The 25,493-nt window shown below is 48.3% G+C and overlaps 1 protein-coding gene across 1 annotated transcript in view; it reads left to right on the plus strand.

The window, feature by feature from the left end:
• Window positions 1–287: 287 nt before the first annotated feature.
• LOC148831029 (MAP kinase-activated protein kinase 2) overlaps window positions 288–25,493 on the plus strand; it is a 51,882-nt gene continuing 26,676 nt past the window's right edge. Inside the window, exon 1 of the mRNA XM_088921822.1 lies at window positions 288–964. Coding sequence (XP_088777948.1) covers window positions 725–964 — 240 coding nt within the window. The 5' untranslated portion in view covers window positions 288–724. The remainder of the gene's footprint in view (window positions 965–25,493) is intronic.

The following is a 25,493-nucleotide window of genomic DNA, read 5'->3' on the forward strand; positions in this document are numbered from 1 at the left end:
GTATCATGTACGGTTTGTGCAGAGTGGGTATTGTCTAGGAATGACAGAATCTGTATTATCATATGGTCCATGTTAAGGAGCAAAAAAACGTTTGTCTGGGGATTTTGGACAGTTTCACAAATCAACAGGGGCAGTTGTTCCCCTACATGGTGGAGCGAGAGGTGTCAGGGCATTTTCTGCCGTGCACAGTGTTACTTTCACGTTGTGAAAGCAGTTGGCCTTTAAGTCCTCCCCTTTAACAGAAAGCCCAGGCGGAGGCTGTGACGTCACGTGCACACTGCACCGATGGAAAAGGACTGTTCTCCAGCTCTGAGCCGGAGCGTGTGTGTATGCGCGTCCGACTTGTTTCAGTGTGTCCATGTTTGAATTTCTTGTTTTGTTTGTTCGCGAATTTGCCGTCGTACTGGATACAGCACAGAACTGGAAACACACAGAGCCCGGCGTTTTATTTTTGCGTTTTTAAGGTTTTTTTTTTTAATCGGGGCAGGGATGAAAAGGCTCAGCCCTGGAAATTGATAGTAACGAAAGCTAACAACGGAGAAAATTCAGTTTTCTTTGACAGGGAACTCGGCGGCCCCAGCTGTCGTCTGTATGCTGGCTACACCTCTGGTAACTAGTAACTAGGGGCAGTCGCGCCGCTGGTTGATTGGAGTTCGCGGAAAGGCGATTAAAACTTGGCTTTTCTGCGCCAGGAGACGCGGGGAAAGCCTCCTCCTCGCTCACCATGCTATCCGGCGCCCAGAACCAGAACACGCCGACGTTCCCGAACCAGCAGCCGCCGCAGGCTCTCCAGCAGCCGAACCCGGCGCAGTTCCTGCAGTTTCACGTCAAGCCCAGCCCGGTGATCAAAAAGAACGCAATTACTGACGATTACAAGGTCACAAGTCAGGTCCTGGGGCTGGGCATCAATGGCAAGGTTTTGGAAATCTTTCAGAAGAAAAACGGGGAGAAATACGCGCTGAAGGTAAGGGTCTTCCCCGAGGCGGAATGAACCGGGCTGCTCTTCGGTGGCTAGCCGCCTCATTCGGGCGAGGCTCCGGGGGATGTCAGGGGTGCGAGTAGCCGCTGATCCAGACAGCCCCCTTGGGGAGAGAGGGCAGCCTGGGGGAAACGGGCGTCTTGGATGTTTCGGACTGTAGCTGATGAGTGTTAAACACAGGACATACGAACTGGGATTTGATTAAGACGCTGTGCGTGTTGTGTAGCCGAAAGAACAAAACGGAATTGGAGGAGCGAGGATAGGTGATTTAATTGGTCTTTAAGTTACGTAGGCCTTATCGAGATTCTTATGGAAAAGTTTGGATGTGGCGTGGTTGGTTTCGCACAGTGATTTAATTTATGCTCGGAAGAGACTGTCCCCCGGATTGGTTTAGATAAGAATTTTTTTTTAATTGGTTCCGTTTTGACAGGCCCCGCCGGGCGCCCCGAAGCGATTATTTTCCCTCTTGTGGAACAAGAAAAGGTGACCAGAGATCGGAGTGTGTGATCTGTCGACTGTTTGCGGAGAATTCGTTTAAGAGTTTTAAAAACAAATCAGTGGAAAAAAGTATATTTCGGAGTGCCGGTCTTGTTCGTAAATCTCCACTTCTTGTACAAAAGCCCTGTACTTTTGGGATGAATTGTAATGACTTCAGTGGGGGGGCAGGGGGCATTTTGGGTATTGAAAACAAACCGTTTTCTACCGTTTGTTTAATTCAAGGACGTATCGAGGGAACGTGTTTTTGTCTGTTAATCGGCCTCTTTGAGCTCGGAGGTTGGCGACACTGTGACAGTGGAAGTCCCGAGGCCTAGTTGCGAAACTTTAGCACACGGCTGTATCGCTCTCGCCTTTAAACCAGTACTGATCTAACGGTGGTTCGGAATGTACCCGATTCAAAGTAAAAGTATACATGTCATGAATGACAGAGAGAGAGAGAGGACACTTTGAAACTAGTCTGAGATAATTCCGTTTCGCTGGCGAGACTGGCGCTGTCGGTCAGACATTTCAAACGCGTTGCACTTAAACCACATACACCGGTCAGAGCCTCTACTAACCGGTTGTGAAAATGTGAAGCTGAAACAAATTAACGTTTAAAAAGGGGGTGATTTAATCTTTAAAGAAGCTGTTCTTATTTACGTGTTTACAGCGCCCTCGCAAACCGGAACCCGGCGATCTCTGATTTCTAAACACAGTTCTGATTGAAAAGGCGATATTCGAACCAGCGGATCACTGCACAGTCTCTCCGTCCCCCTCCTCCACAAGTCTGCCCCTACCCCCGCATCGCTCTGAAGTGAAAAAACAAACTATGAGAAGATAATTTGCTTGTATGACCCCCCGCTTCCACTGACTCTCTCTAATCCTAGTCTTCGTCCGTCTGGCTCGACAGTCCGGTTTCGAGACCGCACACGTTTCGAAAGTTTGTTTTTGTAATTTCCCTCTCAGTTCTAGCGAAATGTCTAATGTGGGCTGTAGTCGTTCTGAGCAACAGTCCTGCCTCGTCTGCAGGCGGAACAGGAGTTTACTGGCACAGAAAGCTCCACGGGTCGATGTCCAGGGGTGCGAGTGACCAGACAGGTGACAGCAGCGTGCTCCACCCCCCTCAAAAATGAGTTTTTGCTTGGATCAAACCATATTTGCATTAGTCACTTCCACCCCAAAATCCAGTTCTTCTCCATTCAGGTGTGTTTTTGCAAAGGTATGCAGCATTGTCTTAGGTGTGTCTCTCAACTGAACTGGTAATCTGGGTCCTCTTGTGCTGAGTGTGTGGGCCCCTGGTCTGTTCAGCTGTTGGGGCCAGTGTTTGATGATCTTGCCTTTGTCCAGTGTAGGTAGGCCTGTCTCCCTGCCTGAAGTTAGACTGGGTGCTGTACAGAGGCTTCGTGTTAAACCTTGCCTAATAACAGCTTGCTTTACCATTTATTATATAAACCCATGTCAGTGTTCGGAAGAGAATGCTTTCTGCTCTGCAGTACAGCAGACCTTTCCCAACGCTGAGAATGGAAGCAGATTAGAAAGTGTGGCATGTCCTTTTTCAGAGCACAAAAGGGGCCATTTTCTTGCCTTCACAGCTGGCGAAAGGGGAAAAACTTTGCGGATCACTGTCAAAGGCTCTTCACCCTAGTGGGGTTTGAATTGGTCCGTTTTTTTTTCCCAGTTACGGCTTGAAAAGGTGTAGACGCTGCTTCCCGTAAGTAAGAGATTTAGGCATTTGAAGACTTCGCTATACCCTCCCCCTAGAACATGTATCCGCAAGGCCGTTATACTGGTGCGTTGTGCAATAGTCAGAGTAGTAAAGAAATCAGAGGCATTGTGTGGCAGCCGCTGTGTGTTGTAAATTTTGCCAACTGCCATTGTGCTGCAGGCATTAGAGTTTAATACAGTGGTTATAAGTGGCATTTGGCATACTCTTTAGGGCCCTCAATTTAATCCATTGGTCATCGTTGTTTTTTCTGGTAGAGGGAAGTAGTGCTTGATCAGAAGCTGCGGAGGGTCTCGGTGTCATCCAGTGCTGTGAGCAGCCGGGCGCTGACGGGACTGTCCTGACACACGGTGACCTCGGGCGCTGCAGGAGTGAGCAGCCCGGTGCGAGAGGCAGGGTCCCGTTACCGCGCAGCGTGCTTTTCCTGGTTCTGTTCCCTGTTCGGGGCGGGGCCGGGAATTCCTCCGTTCTGTCGAGACTCGTCTCCCTCGCGGTACAGTGACAGAACGGGGGAGTGAACTCCTGCCGTGCCTCCTGTGAGCTGCCCTCGTTTTTCAGCACGCGCGGCTTCGTTTGAAGGCCAAGCGCCAAACGCCTGGCTGCCCTCATCTGTGCCAGCGGAGAGAGAAGTGTTCCCAGCGTGCCCCGCCAGGGCAGCTGGACACTAGCGGGCAGGCTTGACCACTGCGCTCCCTCCCAGCCCTCTTCTCTCCTCCTCGTCCGGCTGTTGGGCAGACGCACTTCCAAGACCAGCAGGGAGCTCCTCCTCTGTCACTCCACTGCTATCCCCCCGCGGCGAGCTGAGACGTCCCGGATTCCAGGATGAGCAATGCTTTCTTTACTGGAACAACAGCTTTGTTTTAGCCGCAGGGTTTTATACATGTAAATAATTTGAGAGCATGTTGAGGCCCCTCGCAGAGCTGACGTACCAGCGGGAACATGATCGTGTTTGTGCGACCGGATTGCACTTGAACAGGTGTTCTTGGCTCAGGCCTGGGAGTCAGATACATGTACTTCCATTTCTATGTCACTTGTCTTTCAATAGTCTTTTTTTTTGCGATTGGTACAAAATACTTTTTTTTGGTTTAGTCTTCCTCCAGTTGTTGCAATATTTAATTTCTTCCGCAGTGGAAGAAAGAGGAGATGGTATTTGCTTTGTGAATTGATAATTGTTTGAAATTGCTCAGTGATTTTTCATCCCCAAGAGTCCTAAAGTGGTTCCTGTACAGGAGGGGATCCACAACATCTACCACTAGAGTACAGCCCCAGTGCACAGCAGGTCAGGTGGAGGAGTGGGAAACTGCTTCTCAAACTAAGGAGGAATTGTGAGAGACCAGATTAAGATCAGAATGGATTTTAGCTGGGGTACCAACTTATAACACCCCTACTCTGTGTCAAGTGTCATGGGATCCTTAATGACCATGTACTCAGGACTTAATGCCTACTAAAGGACAACACCTCCTGCATTCCACCATGCCCCCAATCACTGTACTGGGACATTGATTTAGAAGTTCTGCTCCAGTGGGGAGAGTGCCACCTACTGGTTTACCAGCAAAGCTTACAGCAGCCTTCTGGATTTCCCTGGAGGACTCTCACCCAGCCTCGATCCTGAGACCTGACGGCAGAGGGTTGTTGTGCTGCTCTCAGATGCTCCACCTTCGATTTCCTAGGTGCCTGCGTGTTGTCAGTTCTCTGACAGAGAGCGTCTCCAGTCCTCCATTCCAGTCTTGTTTCTGCTGTGGAGGTGGCTTGCAGGCCATGCAGGTGTCACGGGAGGCGTGCAGGCTCTTCGCTCCACCTGTGCCCTTACAGATGTTGCCTGTTTGATAACCGGGGAACCCACTGCGAGTGATGGTGTGATGCAAATGTAGAATTTGGTCTTTCCAAATTGTGACATAAGCGTAATGCTCAGCGATCAAGTCTTTTTTTTTTTTAAAGACTTGTGGTGAATGTAGCTGTGTGCAGTCGGCCTAAGTAATCAGATGTATGTAGCGAGAGAAATATCACTGTTTCACGTATCCGAATCACCCCTGCTGCTATCCTGGAGAAATCTGCTGAGGTCTGGTGTGCTTCAATGCTGTGGTGTTTGGTTTCAGTTTCCTGTGAAATGTTGCTGTTCTTAACTCTGTGGCAAGTTTCCCAGAACTCAACAGATCAGCAAAATGTCCACAGGGTCTCCTTCCTGCGGATCTTCACCGGGCTCGTGTTGTGTCTATGTCTCGGATCCCTGCAACGTTTTGGAAAAGGATTGCTGTGTTCTATCCTCAGTTTTTAGAGTAAGCCCGCGCCCCACCTCGAACCTTTGTTTGGGTTTTGGTCCTGCTCTGGGGTTTCCTCGTGTCTGCGAAGTCGTGGGTGTGGCTTGTGATGCCTCATCTGCTCCCCTGGTTCCCCAAGTAGCCACGTGTTTCCTACCACCAGATCAAGGGGGCGACGGCAGTTTCACTTGAGTCTGGAACTCGACTTAGTCAACACTTTTCAAGGGCAGGGGGGTTTAATGCATGCTCAGTTCTCCTTTCTGGAGTTTCTACTGTTTCTTTCAAGACACCACTCAAACTGCCTATGTGGAAATGAGTTCATCTCTTAAAAACCTATACTTTCCATTTTTTTGTGATTTTATGAGTACTGTTTTTAGAAGAAGAGCTGTGCATACACTAATGAAGGGGACAGACTACATGTACACAGATGAGTTGGTTTTCATGAATCACTGTCCTTCTGTGTCCGGGCTTAGCCTGTGTGTGGCAGGGAGGCACAAAATGGAAACGCAAAGTTTCAGTGTGCAAAGGCTAACATAGCATGGGACTCTACGGCATTTCCCAGTCTTGAAATGTTAGAAGAATGCCTTTGAAGACTATCCTGATTTCCTGTGGTCTAATTGCTTCTTTATGCTAGCAGCGCCCTTGAATATGAGCTTCCTAGTTTTGGCACTGGAATCTTGTTTGGGAATGCCTCGCTGCCCTCTGGGAAGCTCTAGCGAAGCAGCCAAGCCTCATTTGATACAACCATGGTCCCGCTGAAGAAGACCGGTGATGGAAATCGGACCTTGAGCGTCCAATCAGGTCGTTTTTATAGCAGTCCAGCTTACAGTAAAACCAAAGGAAATCCTGTTTGTGGCCATCTGACTTCGACACTACCCCAGAGCTGTTATATGGCTTTTGAAGTGTTGGCACAGACCAGGCTGTGACTAAGCAACCCCCACGGTCTCTCATCTTCTTCCGCATTTTACAGAGGTGCCGGGCTCCGTCTGCACTTTTTCACAGTAGTACTGATGGTATGGTTCTAGCCTGAAGTGGACAAGAGAGCTGTTCCCTTTTCTTTCTATAGGCATCTGCGGGCCGTTTTGCACTCTGCTCAGTGCTGTGCCAAGTTGCAGTGCCTGCTAGCTTCCAGTAACCTGCAAAAGCATTCTGTTAAGAGGAATGGCATCCAGGTCCTCTCAGAAAGGTTATCCACGAAGGAATGTGAGTTCCAAAGTGAAATATGTAAGCTGAGCTTTGGATGAGACACCAGGAAAGTCATGCTTGTTGTAACTGCAATAGAAATGACATCGCCTCTCTTGCTATCTCTCAGTGATCACCGATTGTCAGGCCCTATGATCTGGTGTCGTGATGTGTGCTGTGACAGTGTGCATCTCTGCATTGGGGCTGTTTTTAGTGGCAAATCTATCTGTCTTATTCTATGCCAAAAACAGGTGAGAAACCTGCATTCATGCATTGCAGTTTGTCCACTCCTGAAGTGAAAGGCATCACATCTTCTGGCTGCTTTATTTCCTTTTTTCACAGCTGGTTGCAGAGCAGGCACAAATCAGAGTAAGCAGCAATTTGTTCTTTTGACTAAATGCACAGTCAAGGGTACAGTCAGACTGCACAGTTTGTCTGCACTGCAGTAGCATGAGTTCCATTTTCAGTCTCGCCATCAGGGATACACAGCTCCAACTACACAGATTAATGAGCTGACCGTTCATATGTAACCACTGAAGAAGAGGATCTGTGGGGAAAAAAAGGTGAAAGACTATTCTGAAGGGCTTAAGTAAATATGTGCAGCTTTTTATGCATGCCTTAAAGCTTCAAATCAAAGATTCTTTTAATTTTCCCTGTCTGTTTACTGCTCCCTCCAGTGCCACTTCTGCACTCTTCACTGACATAATTGAAAATTGATCTGATGTCCTCACTCATTTCTCAGTTCTTTGTTTAAAAGAAATCGAAACCAGGAGCCCTTAAACAGAGTGACATGTATGCTCTGCCTCCTCTCAGAGTCCTCCTGCTGGTCCTGACCCACAGCCCTGGGAGTGAGGTGAGGGTGTGCTGAGGTCGCAGCGAAGCTCTCCCGTCAGGCAGCCAGCCAGCTGTGGGACACCGAGCTACAGAGGCATGCAGACGCAGGGCACAGTCTCTGTGTGCAAGCGCATTGTAGTCTTTCACAAATAGATGACCAGTTAAACTCATGGCTTCATTGTAATAGAAGGCGGGGATGGTTTCATTGAATGAGTGAGGTGGGCAAATTGATTCAAATGTATTTGCAAAGACTGGAAATAATTTTTTAGATTTTCCCCTGCCCCCACCTCCTCCGGTGCTCACTAGAGTGAAACCTGCTAATCTCATCCATCAAAACAGATTCCACTCAGTCCAGCCCACCGGTGGCTGACCTCTGCCCTTCGAGGCGCCGGGTCAGCAGCGTCCAAGACTAGCACAAGCTGGTGAACCGGACTGGTGTTGGTCCGAGCTGAGGTCTCATTTCGGTGAACGGGACGGTGGGAGGGGGTGCAATCTAGAAACGACCATGAGTGCTGTTTGCTAATAGAGTTGAGCCCCAAAGTCTCATGAGGCATAATAAGAGAGGCACACACTCCTCTGCACCCTAGACTGTGGCACTGAATCAGTCCCTGACTCCCTTGTCTGCTTGGCTCAGACCTGAGGAGCACTGTGCCTAATCCAGTCCTGAGGCTGTAATTGAACCTTTCAGGTGAGGTCCGGCTGGAATGAAAGTTTGCCATTGCCCGTCACCAGTTTAGTCCTGCTTTAGGGGTGACTTTGAAGAAACACAGTGTCTGATCCGGAGCAGTGCTTGATTAAGAACAGGGCTTAGGATCTTGGGCAGGAGTATATTGTAACTCCTCCCTCCCCCACTCCAGAAAAAAGAAATGTTTCTAGAAAGCAGCTGAATTGAGATCACCTCTGGTTGTGTTTGCTGACAGAGGAAAAAGTGGATTTACTCTGTAAAACCCGGGTCCTTCGTGTCGGTCCAGGACGAGGAGCTGCAGGCTTCCTGTTCGAGGCGGTGGATTGAGGTCAGCGCACCACTCTTTTCAGGCTCTGTTGTGAAGAAGTGTACTTCAGAAAGAAAGCAAGCCAGCATCCATGGCAGTCTGGAGATGGTTTAGAAGGAAACCGTGTGGAAGGGGACTGTTGGAGCTCCGGTCTGTTGTCATCACAGCTGCTCAGAGACTGTGTGTCTGGAGAAGGGAGAAACGATGAGTGGGAGCACAGGGCTGGAGAGTGGGAGACAAAGCTTTAAAACCCCATTGCAAGAGAACAGTAACAATAGAAGAATCTGCTTGATCCTGACAGGACTAGTGTTTGAAAACCTGTGGTTTGGTATTGCTGAGTTGTCGGAGTCTGTTAATCACTTTTCACTGCTGTCTTTGGACGTCATCTTTCATAACCTGTAATAGTGCACCTGGGCCAGCCCTGAGTCAAAACTCCTGGAGCAACACAGGCTGCATCCTGTGTGCCAGAAAGCACACCGCACAAGCCCTCCGGTGCATCCCTGTAATATAATGGCATCCTTGGCGTGAGAACAAACAGAACCTGGAACAGCCTGTTCTGGGTTGTGAGTGCTGCGTCTGTCCCCCGCTGAAGCTGGTTGAAATAAGTGTGCAGTGCAAGCGGAACAAAAAGTGCTTATTACTGCTCTTCCGCTTTAGTCTTGAATGAAATGTTCCTATTTTTGCAAGGAAGGTCATTCTAAAAGATTTAAACTAATAGTGTAACAATTAAAACATCTTTTTATTTATGTAATATCTTGGCTCATCTTCAAGGTCAGCAGTCACGCATGTCACTCAAAGGCTTGACCCACTGTAGGCCTTCAGAGCTACGCTGACGCAGCCTGTCAAACCCCAGACGAGCTCGGGTACGGGGCACTCTCAGTGCAGTGTTCCAGGCTGTAGGCACTGCAGCTTTTGACTGCGTCTCTGCCAGGCAGGGTAAGAGTTCCCGTTTTTCTTCAGCAAAGAAAAAACACTTTTGCAAATGGTGAGCAGATCTCCAGTTGCCTGTCAGACTGCCAGAAGTCCAGCCTGACATAGGATAACCTCCGGATTCCAGTCCGGATTATTGGAATCTTTTCTTTACTTTCCCTGGCCATCTAAGTGGCAGGCTACTCTCCAGTTCAGATTTTGTGTGGTTTTGTGGCTTTTTTTGTTGTTGCTGATTTCCAGTGAGAAGACCGTGGGTCAAAACAAAGGATGTTTTGACAATGTGGCTGTAAAAACCCCAGAGGAGGAGGAGGTTTGGAAAAGTCCCGACATTCCCTGGCTCTCTTGCCACATTCCCTGCAGGTGAAGCCACAGGCTTTTCGTCCTCCTTGGGGTCAGGAGTGCGCTGTACTGTGCCCGTCGTCGTCGAGCACCCTGACACCCTTTCACTTGGACTTCCGAGTATAGCAGTAGGCAGTGACCTGTGCTGGCTGTGGCAGATTCTGGTGGAGTCTGATTTTAAATCATCTGAAGTCAGGAGACAGAAGACGTGTCTGTACGCTTCATAATGCACTCATTTACTGTAATTGTGAAAGTCTGTGCCCATGCTGTAAACCAGGGGTCTCAAATACGCGGCCCGCAGGCCACATGCAATTATCTACGGCCCACAACAACTCACTTGGACTCACAAAAAGTTACCAATAAAATTCGGTTGTTTTGGTCATATGATACATTTTTTGTTCTATAGATTCATTTTCTGTTTCAATAATCGCCATGGAAATATTGTAGTGCCCTCGAAGGGTGACGACGCCAATGCATGCGCCGCTGTGCAGGCTGGGAACTGCAGACGGGAGATGGTCTGAGGGTCTGCAGAGTGACCACTAGGCCACCCTGCCTGTGTAGATAGTGACTATAAAGCCTAATGTAAATAGTAGTTAATTGTTTACTCCTGTTTTGTCCCTTGTCTTGTAACCACCCTAAACTTGCCTACGTGTCCTATTCACAGCCCTTGTGAGTGTGTTAACCCGAGGGGTTGGTGTGTACGTCTCTGGTGCCTGATTGCTGGCCGATGGAGCACTGTCAATAAAGAAAGTAGACAGACAGAAAGAAAGGTTTCCGAGGTTAGTCTGTGCATCTGCTAGAATCAGAGCAATGTTTGGCAGTGCGTACGTAGGTGAACAGTTTTTCTCGTCAATGAAGATCAACAAATCACTTTTACGGTCAAGACTCACCGATGAACATTTCCAAGCAACATTGCGATTGGCTATGTCACATGATATCAGGCCTAATGTTGACGTTCTGGTCTCTGCAAAACGAAGCAGCCAGAATGAAGAACTTCAGAAATAACCTCACATGATGTCGAGTGCATTGAGTAAAGTTGAACAACGTGTTTCAATTAATTTTTTTAATCTTTGATGCGTTTTGTATGTGTATGAATGCGGCCCACCGATCAGCACATTTAACTAATGCGGCCCCCATATTCATTTGAGTTTGAGACCCCTGCTGTAAACTCTTGTTTCGCTCTCATTTCTATTCTCGTGTTGGAGAGGTAGCAGGGATATTGCGAAGGCGGGTAGTTACAGCAGATCTGTAAGAGTGTTGCGTGAGTTCCAGGATGCACTCAGGTGATAGCAGGTGGTTGTTGCATATTACGTGGTGTCGTTCTCTGTAATAAACTGGTCATAATAGTCATTTATGAAATAACAATCTGGGATCAGGACAGTCATTTCTTGTAAAATGCAAAATCATAGTAGTCATTATATTTAATATCAACTGTGTAATTGGATCTCCATCCAGTGCAGTGTTGGCAGGGCGCTGAACATAACCAAGGAATGAGGAAACAGATATAATAATAATTTCAGATAGTGCTGTTTCTCCCTCAGGGGTGGCAGTGCGGAAGTGAGCCTGGTCTAAGCCCTGTCTTGGTCTGGGTGGAGTCTGGGTTGAGGAAGTCTGGCAGGGAATCTGATATTTCATTTTTCTTCTGTAGTTTTGAAGAGGCCATTCAGCTCCTAGTTGGACTTTATCTCTCTGCTTGCTCTGCCCGTTGTGGTGTCTTGTGTGGTTCAGCCAGCCCTGCTGGACTTCACCTGGTTCAGCCCTGATCCTGCTGAGGAGGAAGGGAGGCTGGCTTCTTGTTTGCCTGTGAGCTGCTGTCTCTCCTGCGATCAGACAAGGGAGGGCGAGAGGTTTAATCAGCAGCGAGACCAGTGTGCCGCTGCCTGTTGGAGCAGCTGGCGGTTTGTGTGTGTGTGTGGAAGGGAGAGGTGGCACTTCTGTGAGTAAGCTCTGTGAAGGTGGAAACGGGGCGAGGGACAGCTGTCATTACAGAGCGAAATGCATTCTCTGCGATGAAACCACTCAGGCCATAACAGCGTGGCCTTTCAAAACTGCGCTGGAGTTGGAGGCAGAGGTGTTCTTTTGCTTGCTGTTCTGCTTTTTCAGTTCCCTTAAGACATGTGCAGTCATATTTGAACTGGAGACTATGATTTGATTGTTTTTTTCCTCCCCTCTCACCAGCACAATAAGTTTATTATGTCTCTGATCAAGCCAAGCCTGGTATTTATTGCTGGTCTGGTTGTTTCCCTGCCATAGGTGGGACTGGCTGTTACTGCAGCTGAAAGGAATAGAATTGTTTCTAAATGTGGCTTGGAGAGGCCAGATGTCCTGGGGAAGGGGGGTTGGGTAATCAAAATTTGAGTAGAGGCCCTGTGGCTCACCATGTGGAGCTATTCTGAGGTTTTACTGAGAAGTGCCTGCACTTCGCGTTGAAAACTCTCCCCTCTTATCGGGCCTGGTTTCAACCAGCAGGACATATTTACTGATCACTTGTGACCTAGTCGTTTCCATGTTAGCTGTGTGGTTTTGAGAGCAACTGGAAACTTTCATGCTTTCTCAGGCTTTTTTATGAAAGGGCGATATGTTCTAGAAGGCCATTGTCAGTTTAAAGCCCAGTTAAAATATAATCGTCCCAAGCATATTGCACACCACGAGCATCAGGTTGTTGTATTTTGGTGTTGCATCACAGCTGGCCTGCGGCGTCCCACTTAGGAGTGTGTTCCAGCTACACATTTGGCACAGCTCTTGGACTCTGAAGTTGAAGTGTCAGTTTAGGCTGTTCACTAATTAGATTTGAATGTAAACTGAAACCTTTGCTTCTCCCTCTAGATCTGCTCACTCCTATCTTTTTCCTTCCCCTTAAGAACAGGGAAGCGAAGCGCTGTCGCAATGGCTAAGAATGTGAAAGACAAACACTGAAGTCTGATACAAGGCATTGTGAGCTCCAAGCTGTGTTTTTTTTTTCCACTGTGGTGGGTTTGTTTTAGTTGTGTAACTGCAGATGCTGCAGTATCTGGGTCAACTGGGCAATCGCTTTAAGAGGCGGTTTGCAGAACATCACCGCCCCCTTCTTGGTAAGAGAACTAGTGACCACAAAGAGAAGAGTGGCCTGGCCACTGCTGTGGACTGCACAATGGCTGGGGTCCCGGCTCCCCGATTGCTCGAACTCCGCGGTCCGTGGGCTGCTCTCCCGGCCATGGCCTGCGTGTCCCTGCGGTGCTGTCACCGCTGACGACGAGACGACATGCTGGCGACGCGTGACCTCCGCCTTAATGGTGGTTTGCCTTTGCCGTGTGGCCGGGACGCCTTTCTGCCGGATATTTCGGGATTGTTCGGTTCTGGGTGAGCTGGAACTGCTGCTGTCGGTTAAGGGCAATAGGTCTTGTGGACCTTTCTGTTTCTTTTGAAACCTAGCGAGTTCCTCTCGGGAAGACGGGAGACGTGTCCTTTCAGGATCTAGGGGAAAAGTGCTTTCAGAACCCTTACCTGACGAGGAGACTCTGCGCTGTCCTGTTTGTCTTCTCTAGGGACTGGAAGCTTCTCTGGGTGAAAGAGTCAGGTTTGGAGAGTGAAGGGTTCCCGAGGTGTTAACAGGAATGTGATGACAACACAGCAGAGTTTGCACCATGAGCCTTCTGGTATATTCGTCCTTGACCTTAACCGGTATTAACTGGAATGCCTGACCTCATTTTTCAGATTTTTTGTTCAAGTTACAGGTACTGCACAGCTGCCTTGAGCGGTATTTTTCTTGCATGGGCCGATAGACATGATGGCAAGGTGGATAAGCACAGCCCAGGCGGCGGTAGAGAGTGGTTCACTCTGCAGCAGGTGTGACATGACTCTGCCTCTTGCCCCTAGAGCTCCTCTGTCTCTCCCTCCACTGCATTAGAGGAGGATTGAGGGAGGGATGGCGATAAGAATAGGGCAGTTCAGGTGAGATTGAGTAGCGGACGCTTGACATCTTAATGACCGTTGAATTATGGGGCTGGCAACAGTCACAGTGACGGGGCCTGGCGGAGACATTTCAGTTACTATCTACCTGCTTTCACAGCAGACTGGGAATGAGATCCCAGAGGTGTCTTGGCTTATTTTTAGAAGCGTGTGGAGATGCATCTTTAAGGGAATTAAAGCTGTTCTGCAAGCGCTTGACAAGTGATGGCACCCCTCTGTGGTTTTCTAGTTGCTGCAATGCTCAGTTTCCAGTGGGGCGGCTCTGCAGTAGGAGGAAGTAGTTATTTTGGTCAAATACGGTGTTGCTGAGAACGGAGATCTTGAGTGTAGTTCTCTCAATGTACTTTTCTTTGTGCATTTGGAAGACCTGGAGAAAAACCTGCGCCCTCTCCTTTTAGGTCTTTTTCTTTTTCAGTTGGTAGCTGTGGCGTTTTTGAAACGAGTCACCGTCCTTTAAATGAACATCTGTCCACATACTGGTGAGCTGCTTCCCTTGGAGGGGCTTGGAGCGAGCCTGAATCGCAGTGCACCAGGCAGGGCTGAGAGCGCGTGGGTGCTCTGCCCCTGTAGGGGGCGCTGGCTCATCCCGAGGCCGCAGTGGAAGCCAGCGTGTCTTCAGGATCAGAGGCTGGGGGAGACTGGTCCACACGCCGAGAGCCCCTCGTTATCCCACAGGGAACACAGGGAGACTCCACACTGGGGCTGGAGTCCAGTCCAGAGAGCTGGAGCTGCGAGGCAGTTCTGTGTCGCCATACTGCTCCTGTCTGCAGACATGACACTACCACATTACCCTCTGCAGGCTTACACAGAAGCTAATGAATGAAATGGTAGAATTCCCCACAGGACAAATCACACCTATTGTCTGTCTGATTTTTTTTAGAATGCTTTTTAACATTTATTTATAGCAGTTATAGAATTTTCAGGTCTTTTGTGACCTTTCTTTGCTGCAACCACATCCTTTAGCGTTGAGTGTCAGAGGCTCGTGTTTTACACCATATGCAAATCACCCACTCAGTCAGTAAGCAGATCTTTGCTTTATGGTGATGGGGCAATTTTTAGTAGAAGTATTTCCCTCTGAAATGTCAGCTATTGGTTCCGCAAAGCTTTTCTATCTGCTTTGCTCTTATCAATGGCAACGAGAGACTGCTTTCACTCTCTCTATCTCCTGTCACACTGCATGACTGGTAGTTTCTCTCTCTTCTTCCTTTTGCTGATATGGGTGCAGTTGTGAAAAAATACCCAATGCTCAAAGATAAAATAATCCCTCAACAGAAGTTTCCTTTTTACATCCAACATAGAGGAAGGAAGTGCTTTCTGACATAAGCGAGCACAGGGCCAGCCTCTCATGGCTCTGTCTGGCTTGTCTTGATCTGAATGAGGCTTGTGGTGCTTTAGCCCTGGTCCTGCACTGCAAAGTGGGTTTCTCTCCAGCTGAGCTCTGGCTGACTTTAATTGGGTCAATTGGTTTAATTAGGAGATAAGACGTTTTCCAGATCCCTGTTCAGCGACCATTTAAGGCTACATATCAGATGAGCAGGACTGTGGCTGTCTGGTACTGTGGGTGCAGGTCCCCCATATAAGGATGAGTATGAGTCCATTAATTCTCTCTGCATATGGCTGGGAATGATCCTGGATTTTTATCAATTGCTTGACACCAGACAGTTGGTCCACCTCTGCGCCTTCAATACAGTGCCAAATTCCTCACCTCCCCCATAAAAGCTTTTTTTAAATATTAGCAGAAGCTGAATGTTAAGATTACAGTGCCGGACCCCACATGTTGAAAGGCAGTGACGTAAATTCATGCAGGCTGCAGAAAGAGTACAGCATTTTCTAGACAATCAAAAATAAACGCGGTAGGTGTAGTGCCTACACCTACTGCCCATTCTACTCGCAACAGAGACTTCTGCATGAAGGGAAGGTGTGTACGTAGGAGGGTGGTACCTGGACTTAGTGCGTCTGCCTTGCAGCTCCTGGGTTGTAGGTTTGATATTAGACTGGAGAGCTGTGTGTGTGGAGTCTGCATGTTCTTCCTGTCCCCTTGGATATATTCGCTTCAGCGGCTCAACTAAGTGGGCTAAAGTACCTTCTCCCTTGTTGCTCTTCTGCTCTTACTGCTCTATGTATATCATGTATGTTATACATTTTCACACACTTTGTGGTAAGTTCTGTCATGTGTGTTATTTTATTATTAAAAGCTTAGGAGATTTTCGAATCCAAGCTTCTTACATGGCTCAAGCTAGGCGGAGGTACTATGGTAGTACAATTTCAGTACAGCAGCAATAAAATACTGGGAAATGCAATATGAATACAGCATTTAGTGAATCAGACAGGAATATACAGTATTGAATATACAGTATATGTAGTGTATTGTAAGGTGTCTTGCGCACCCTAGTAAAACATTCACCCTTTGTCTTTTTGATTTGGTTAAATGGAGATGAAAGATCACATCCAGTGGGTAAGGTCTCCAGTCAGACCAGGAATGTCATTAACAGGCGTCGGAGGTGGTTTCAGACACGGCAGTGGGCTTTCAGTGGGGAGTTTGGTTTTGTTGAGAAGGAGCAGACGTGCTCCATGCCTTATCAGAATGAAGGCCAGAGATTTCCCCTCCCGCTGGCTGGAGCGCCTGTTGCTGTTGTTCTCCAGCAGCGCGTGTGTGTTCAGAGGGGGGGCTGGGGCTGAGCCCCGGGAGATAGGCTCTAGACCTCATTGGCTACAGCCTGCTGTCCTTGTGGAGATCCTGCCGGTTTGTCTTTCTCTGGATGCCGGTCCCTGAATTCCCGGATCATGGGTTCATTTCTGGTGCTGCAGCGGAGCCCCTGGGAGGTGGGGGGCTTAACTGTGGGGTGTGTGTGGATGAGCAACATCTGCCTTCTCCGGTGAGACATGGCACTTAACCAGGAGCAGCTCTGAGGGATCTGATATCTCCAAGGTGAAAGCCAACAGTTTTTTTTTCTTCAGTGAGCCTTTAATTTATTTTTCTTTCTTTTTCACCTTTTGTTCATGTACACGTAAGATGAAGCCTGATGAAGAGGTAGCACTTTGTTTTTAAAGATCATTTTTTTAAAGTGGAAACAGTGTGTGGAAAAGGTTCATACTACCAGCACCAAGGCCTCCCCTAGTCTGATAAAACACATTAAAACCCCCACAGATGTGAACACCAGCTGATGATGCTGCATTTTCAACTTGTTTAAGTCTGAGTTGTTAATACACTGCTGATGGAATATTAATGCTTGCCTAACACCTTTCACATTTTCTGTCTTAAAATAAACATTTATGCCAGCTCTCAAGCAATAGTGCTGCCAAATATTACCATCAGAGAAATTGAATTTGCGGTGGTATCAAGGAGGAAATCTGACATAAAATTCGACAGTAATTTAAAGACCGCATTATTTGCACTCGCATTTAAAGAGCCGTTTTTCTTCCTTCCTGGTGAGCTCTCAGACTAACCCTGACCCAGGCTGTGAAAGACCTTGGGTCCACACCAACACGTGCTCGCACTGCTCACATTAAAACACATAGGCAATCTTGAGATCTTTCTAATGAAGTGTCATCCTCCCCTTTTCCAGAGAAGTTTAAAAATCCATGTTTCCTGGCATGTTGGATGCAAATCTTGGAAACCATTCTGGCTTCCAGGCTGGGGCAGCCTGAGCTATGACGTCTGACAAGCCACAGATGAGAAAGGGCTTCCAGAGGTCAGGGGCATGGAAAGTATGTTTTTCTGGTCTTCCTCTGGGAGAAATAAGATGAGTCTCTTTCAGATTTGGGCCGCCCTCAGTTTCCCATCACTTTCGCAATGCTTTCTGGCTCACAGAGCAGGGGAGCTGCAGTTTTCTGTGGGCACATTTGTAAATGCTGGTTTCTGTCATTAATACTGAGTCAACAGGATATCCCTGTTCTTCATTTTCAGTGCAGGAGGACCTTCCCTTATCTTAGTTAAACTTAAATCTAACTTGCTGGCTACAGTAGAATGCTTCCTCATCAGTACATTTATTTAACTGGTTATGAGCAGAATGTGAAGTTGTACTGTGGTGAAGGTGTGCTGGTACTTTGTATCTTTAAGTGTGTAATGAGTACTACTTGTGGGAAACATGGAATTCCGAGCTGTTTGTAATTCATTTTGAGATCACAGCTACAAACCCTGCAACCACAGGCTGCCTGCCTGCCTTCAAGCCTGTGGTCTTTGAACATGTGACAGGAAGCACCGCCTCATGCAGGAGACTCAGCCCTGATTGGAGGGGAGGTGCGTCCCTCACCTACAGCCCCGCAAGTCTGCAAGCACCAGGGAGGCCTCAGGGTCGCCTAGAGCCGCAAGAGCCCTGGCCACCTCATCCCAGCCCCAATGGACTGGTGACATGACACAGGCTCGAACCCAGGACTCCTGGATCTCAAAGCTCAACATAAGGGGCGAGGACCTTTACCGCCTGAGACTGGATTCTTCGGAGAGCAGCAGACCATGGCAGTTTTGTCTTTGATCTTTATCATTATCTTGTATTATTCATTTTAATTTTCGTTTTTTCCTCCCAAGGGGCCACGCTCAACCCCTAGTGTCCTGGATGTGGCTTAGAAAGTCAGAAGGAGCCCAGGCCTGTATCAGTGTACTGCGTTGTGTCTGCACAGCTCTCTTAACAGTCTCGGTCTTCTCATTGGTCTCGCGGGGCACAGGGCTGGTCAATCCAACAAGTACCTCAGGGCCCGTATTGCTTCCTTCAGGTAATCGGCTCTTCCTGCTGCAAGTTTCAGATGTCTCCGTCTTGAGGTGGCACCTTGTCATCAGCCAGCCGTTGCTTGTGTCTGCGTTGTGCAAAGCGACCAGGAGCTTGTTTTCCTGCTGTGCGGGGGGGGAGTCTGTGAAACCAGGCCTGTGCTGTTAGTTCACCCTTGAGATCCTGTGGTGTGCTGCCATCAGGGGGCATGGAGTGACGCTCGGCACGATACCTTCTTCAAGGCTCACACGGGAACAGATCCTGCTTTGAAGTTTAAAATTGGAGCATGCACGTCTTACATCTCACATGCAGGCATAACCTCAGTGTCTCATTTATGAAGCATGTTATTAGTGTCTGATTAGTGTCTGATCAGGGATCATTGTGTCCAGGCTGTGGATTGTTGTGGATTGACATACTGTTGGCTGTTTGAAGAACATTAGAAGAAAATCGGAGCTGCTGAGTCTTTTTCACTCAGCCATGGAGAAAGGTTAAAAATAGTGTTGTTTTAATTGCCACTTTCCTCTGTGGTGTCCATTCTCTTGTTTCTTTTTCATGTTTAGCACTGACAGCTATATCACCTAACTTCTAAGCGTTTTTATGAAACCGTTTCGCTACCCTTTCACCGACGGTCCCGATAGTCTCAGAATGTTATCACATTTGTTTGGCGATGGGGCTGTGCCGAAAGTGCTTTTACATTGTGTGGTAATTTGGGTTGGAGTTGATAAGCTGCTGTAGCTAGAAGCCAATATGCAGTGTTTGAAGAAATGCTTTTTTGTCACGTTGCTCCTATAGAATTAAGAGATACCTGGAGGTATATGAAAATAATGGGATGAGAATGTTTCAAGGTTAAACTGGTGACTAAACCACCGTTTGGCAGAACATGGAAGTGTTGGAGCTCTCGGTTCCTTTAAAGGGGCTGGTGACTGATTTGCAGAATTGTTTGGAACAGCGGAGAGTACACCAGGGTCGCTGGGTCACAGGCAAGCCCCTCTTCCAGGGCCGACTTCCACGCCTCTAGGTTTCAGAAGAAACGCCCTCCTCAGTCAGTGGCTCAGCAGCTGTACTGCACGCGCAGGAGAGGAGGAGCTCCGCAGTCCTGGTTCCTGCCCCGCTCTGCGAGGACGGGCCCGAGCACTTCCTCTTGGTGGCATCAGGTGATGTCCGGGGGGGCTCGGGTTCCGCCCTGCCGCAGCGGGAGCCGGGAGTTTCGGGAGGCGGCTCTAAAGATGCGAACGGCCTTGTCGTCTTGAAAAACAGACCAGACGTCCCATCGTCTGAAAGGGGGTGGGCTCCCTGGGTGAACTCGACGTTCTTTTGGCTGTGACAACCTCTTACGCTTAGTTTTAGTTTGCAAGAGGTAAGGTGTGAGCTGAAATGTTTATTCATTTTTGTTCACTTATTTTCCATTTTAACAACATCTAATGGAGTAGGTGTGCCCATTGCCCAGGGTGCCTCTGGTTTATAGCTGCCTCTCCCATTAATTACTTAATTGAAGCATTAATTGGTTAATTGATCACTTAATTGATTAATTGGAGTTACCGTCTCCCCAGGTATTTTGCTGATAAAGGGTTAATGAGACCTATGAAGTGTGCAGGATGTAGCCTCCCAGCACTGCATTTGGGGTCCTTTGTGCTGGTAGTGATTGGTTTCCCATGAAAGAAGTGTGTCTCTGTGAAGAAAGGTCAGACTGTAGAAATCCCTGAGGGCGCAGGAGTTGCAGTGTGCTTGACGCTGTGCAGTCGATGCTCTCCGGGGTCAAAGCTTTCTGTCGAGTGCGTCGTGGCTTTGACCTGGCGGTCACAGATCTGGTGGGCAGACGCGACAACTCGTGGATGGAAACAGGTCATGGGAGTTGATTTGAGGGGCTGTTTGTAAAAATAAAACTGCGACACATATGGCCTCTCTCGCCTCCCCTCTGTGACATGCCTGTGGACACGGCTGTCGGCCTCTGCTGAGGTGCACCTGCGATAGCGGGAAGTGAGCAGGAAGGGTTGCATCAGCGCGGAAGCTAAGAAAGCCCCAAGTGGTAATCGTGGCTGGTGGGGCCGCGGGCGACTGACACGCTTTCGTTGGAACTGGAATTTTAGACTTTGTGCTTGGCGACACCTGGTGGCCAGATGTTAACATTACACTCTGGTGCTATTTTGTATTTTGTTCACCTGTGTACAGAGCTGGAAGAAACAAGCCAGCGGTTCAAAAGCAGTTTGTGACCAAAGAAATGAGGCAGGTCCCAGTTGCAGCTGGCCTGCCACTGTCCCGGGATCAAACATACTGTTCCTGAATCAAACACCTTTGATTGAGCCGCTAACAGCTTAGAGCAACACGACCTGCAAATGGATGTTGAGAACACAGCTCGAAAGCTTCAGCCTGCAAGCAGAATCACAACCCCACATGATGGCAGTGCGTTGTCGCTTATTGGGCCAGTGGCCAATAAATACCTTTCTAAAGATGTTTATTGTTTAATGAAGAACAGTGAGACTGTAGCAGTCCCCGATGGAGCAGGAGTTGCAGAGCGTGATGGCAGGATCATTTTAATTGAAGTTTAGGCCTGTGCCTCTGTTTAAGTACCGCTGATGAGCACACAAACGTCCAGACCGGTTCACTGTCTAGGTCAGGGGTGTCCATTCCTGGTCCTGGAGGGCCGGTGTGTCTGCAGCTTTAAAACAAGTGGGTATCGGCAGGTGTACTGATCCTCCAACCAGGGTGTCAGGACTTTAAGATTAGCCTTAAAGTCCTACTAGTGATTGCAGGTGACTTCTTTTGGCATGTCACAGGGCTTTTCAGTAACTGGCTTTTCAGTGATGCTCACTCTTCCTGGAATCCTTTTTCAGGTCTTGTTCCAGACTCCTCAAATGAACCCCAGTGTTGTGACCTGTCTCATCTTCGCTCCTGGCCAGCGTCACTCCTCGGACCTGGCCTGCTTGTTGAGTGCACAGCGGAGGCGGCTGACTGCCAGTCTCGGAGCGTGTGAACCACATGGTCCTTGGCAGCTCTGATCAGGCGCCTGCCATGTCAGCCCGTCAGGTGTCCTCTAAATCTGCTCAGTGTGGTGCTAGCAGACACGCTCCGTTGCTCCCCTGACTGAGCAGCAACAGGTGTGTGTGTGTGCGCGCGCGCCAGTCCTACACACATCACCTGCCTGCAAATCTCTGGGCTGAGTCACAGAGGAGGCGAGTGACTGGCACCATCCAAATCACCGCAGCTCTGATTCAGCCCAGTTTCCTGTGATTTTCAGCTTAGATGGACTAGAAGAGTGAAAGAGCACCGTGAGGCTGGGCAGGGAGGGGGTTCAATGAGCATGATGTCTTGGGGTGGAGGGGGGAGAACGTTGTCACGCCCTGTGATCAAGATCAGAAGCTAAGCTGGCCTGCGTCTCGGGGCGCGGAGCCTGCCAGCGCAGGCAGGTGGAGAGTAACTGCCCCAGCCCCAGCCCTCCCCCGCCTCCTGCAGCCTGAGTGTCGGTGCGGAGGGGCTCTTTGTGAGCGGCTGTCGGAAGGTGAATGGGCCACACATCTGCTGCCCTCCCGCTGAGCAGCAGCACCCGGGCTGAAAGGCCGGCCAGCAGATGGGCCTGTTGGGGAAGGGCTCTGTTTGAGGGGTTTTGTTCCTTTATCTTGGGACCTGCTTTGTTACGACGGGGCATGTGGCTCTCTGTTGTGATCGTTTTCTTTCCGGGTGTGCTGCGGAGGTGTTTAAAATGCCTTTATGCGTGTTGCATGTGTGTTCTTTTGTCTAAACCCTGAATCGCCATCCTGTCCCTTCCTCTCTCTCAACACACACTCGTTGCATGCGCTAGCACATGGTAGTGCAGTATGTGCTGCGGCAAATTTTTAACATTGCCTGCCATTCAGCGGGGGAATAGGTTTGCTTATCTAGTGGAAGTATAATCAAAATTAATTTTGCTAAGTGTTTTCACAAGTATGTCTGATGTCTGCACTGCTGCTTTGCACCATGACCTGTGTGGATCTCTGTAGACCAGGAGCGCAAGAACAGGATCTGAGAGGGAAGGGAGCTGGAGCAGCTGAGACATGCGGTTATTGAATTGGAACGCTTGATCTCGGGTCGGGAGTCATGTCGGCATCATGTACAAATATGTGGAAAAGAAACTTATTCTCTGTCAATTTTTACGACTTTCAGGAAATGCACTAAAGTTATAGAATTTACTCTGAGAGTGTTAAGTCTCCTGAGTGTATCTTGCTCATCACTGCACGCAGAAACTTTCGAGTGAATCGGTTCGCTTCCAACTAGAAGGGAGTTTGAAAATAAGACCTTCATTTGATTTAGTTTAGTGTCCGCCTGGTCCTGCCTGGCCACCATGCCCAGGGGCTGGAACAGCAGAGATCTGTGGTGCCTCTTTCTCAAGTCCAGTGTTTTTAGAGTAGGGCAGTGTAGCTGTAGCGCATGATTTTAAAAATATCTCAGAGGAGTGATCAGGGTGGAGCCTGGAGTTTACCAGGAGTTTGAAGTGCCTCTTCATTTCTATTTCTGAAAATCAACCGTCAAAAAGCACAGAAGCCCTAGAGCTGACATTTTCTGCTTTTCACAGATGGACAATTTAGGTTTGCTTTCTAGTGTTTTTTTCCATTTCTTTCTTCTCACTGACATTTACCTTCGCATGACTCACCCGTAGAGATGGTGCTGGAAACAGTGTCTGTACGTCCCAGACAAAAGGAAGAGAAGCACGCTCAGAGTCGCCTGGAAGCAGTGGCGTCACGGCCTTTTAATAAACAGTGCTTTCTCAGGGTTTGAGGCAGTCCGAGCTCATGAATGTCATGATTAATACGCACTGAGGTCATCAGATTACCTGGTGCAACAGTCACCCTCCTACTCTGCTGGCGAGTGTTGACGTGGGTGAAGTCTTTCATGTGTTCTTCAGTGTGACGGCACTCCGACGCTGGAAGATCAGGGCGCCGGTTGGGCAGCACAACAGATCCTGTGACTGGATGGGTTTCGCCAGCATTTTCCTAGGTGACAGTATCTCGGCCTTAGAAACTTATACTTAGAAACTACACATCTGGGGAAACAGCAAATTCTGTAAAGAATATTAGAAAGGTTGCAATTTAGAGAAGGTCTTTTGGGTTGTCATACTTGTTCGAAAGTTGTTATCCTGCCATTCCAAGGGTGTTGTCCTGGTGCTTCTTGAAGGATTGCAGGCCGTTGTTTCCAGTTTTTAAATCTAGAAGCCACTTCCCTGCAGTTTCCACCTGTCGCTGCTACATTGGTGCCCTCGAAGTATTCTGTGTTGGGTTTTAGAATGCGCCCTCATCATCCCCTGTGTTCAGGCCTGAAGCTCCTCAGCTCCTTTCGGCTGGTTACTGTTTGCTGTGCTGAAGTGTAATGAGGTCCACGCTGCAGGCTCATCGGAGCTCATCCCACTTTTTGTGGTGGGAAGAGGGCAGAGGGCTGTCTCTGCACTGGATGGGATGATTGATAGTCTGTCACAGGTTTACCCCCAACAATGCTGGTATCCTCCTGAATCCTGGGGTGAGTGAGTGTGCAGTACCTCTTCACAGCTGGAACTTGAACCCATAGCCTTCCAGCGATGAGTCCTGCCCACTGCTGTATATTGTCATTCCTTTTAGAGCTGGCAGTATTATCAGTCATGTCTTTTTATAAAAAAGGGTCTCTCCTGAGCCGCTGGACTGCATGCAGATACTCCACCTGCCCACCTAATGGCCCAGCATGTCAGCTTGCAGCTGGTGAAAAATGATGGCAAGATAAACAGACCTTTACCGAACCGGACAATTTGCATGTTGCTCCCAAGCTTTGTAGAAGTAAGGATTTGATATACAGTAGGGGTTATTTTTTGTGTAATTGGCTAATTGTAATTAATCGTGCCGTAACAATAATCAAAAATGAAAGGTAGAATGACAGTGCAGTTCTGAGCGTCTTCTCATTGTTAACTTGTTCATTTAGCCCGGTTCCTGTTATATGGTGTGTGAGCTTCCTTTTGGTATTTTTTGAAAAAATATGTTGAAAAAAGTGCAGTTTTGAAATGGGGTCTTTTTCGTTAGCTAGTGAAGGAAACCCCTGTGCTTCTGCACCTGCTGCCAGGAGCTGGTGAGCTGTCTGCAGACAGCCCAGCCGGACCCTTCAAAGGGAAGCTTTCATGAGAAGTCACTTCTTATTTGGACTTTTTTTTCTGGTTTAGAGGTTTTCTTGAATTTCACAAGAACAATAGAAAGAATTGATTTGGACTTTTTTTATTTCTTTGCAAAGAAGGAAGTTGTTTGCCTGTCCTGTGGTGTTCTGCTTTGTTTGTTTTCAACCACAGTGTGTTCACTGGAGAGGAATGAGTGTACCTGTTGTTTGTTCAAGGTATTTGAGTGGCCTTAGAGCTGTAGGCATACTTATTTACAGATTTTTTTTCCCCGCATGGTTCCTCCTAGTTCTTCTGTAATGCATTCTTAGGTGTGTGTGTGTGTCAGTTTCTAATCCTTTGAATCCAAAACCTGAATTTGAGAGGCTACGTTTAATAAGAACATAAGCTTTCTTCAGCTAAATAAGTCTGAAAATGGCAAGTAATCAGCTGCTGGCTAGAAGAGGCAGGAGCGTCTGCAGAAATTTGGGATGTGTATTCCCAGCTCAGTGCTTGTGTTCAAGGTACAGGTAGGCCAAGGTGAGCTAATTTGAGCTCGGAATGAGCTGTTACTGCAGTGCGGGAAGTGTGAATGATCCCGCAGCTCTTACAGCCAGATTGCATTGAAGTGCTTTATTTCCTGGCCCATAGCGAGCACACCATCTCGCAGGAGAGACGCAGAAACAGGGACGGAATTGTCACATCGGCCGAGCAGCTGATATTTAATTTCATTACAAGGTGTATCGGGGCTCTTAAATCATGGTGCAGTTATAAGTAACCTTTTGGGAATTAGGTCGGCAGCCTTTTGTTGCAATTTAGGCAAAACTTGCAGTAATCTTAAAATTGCATAGCAACCCTCTTCCTTAGTCACTGAAGGATTGCTCATAGCACAAGCACGCAGACTGACAATATGTATTAGCTCTCTTCCTCCTGATGGGATCATGTGAGGACAGGCAGTGATACTTGGCACAGGCTTGGTTATTTGTTGGTCTGTTGAAGCTGAGTGGGTCAGGGTCTTGTGCGTTCTCCCTCCGAGTCTAATGCTTCTG

Source organism: Atractosteus spatula, chromosome 7 (assembly GCF_055471065.1).
Source record: "Atractosteus spatula isolate fAtrSpa1 chromosome 7, fAtrSpa1.hap1, whole genome shotgun sequence".
In the NCBI taxonomy this organism is placed as follows: domain Eukaryota; kingdom Metazoa; phylum Chordata; class Actinopteri; order Semionotiformes; family Lepisosteidae; genus Atractosteus; species Atractosteus spatula.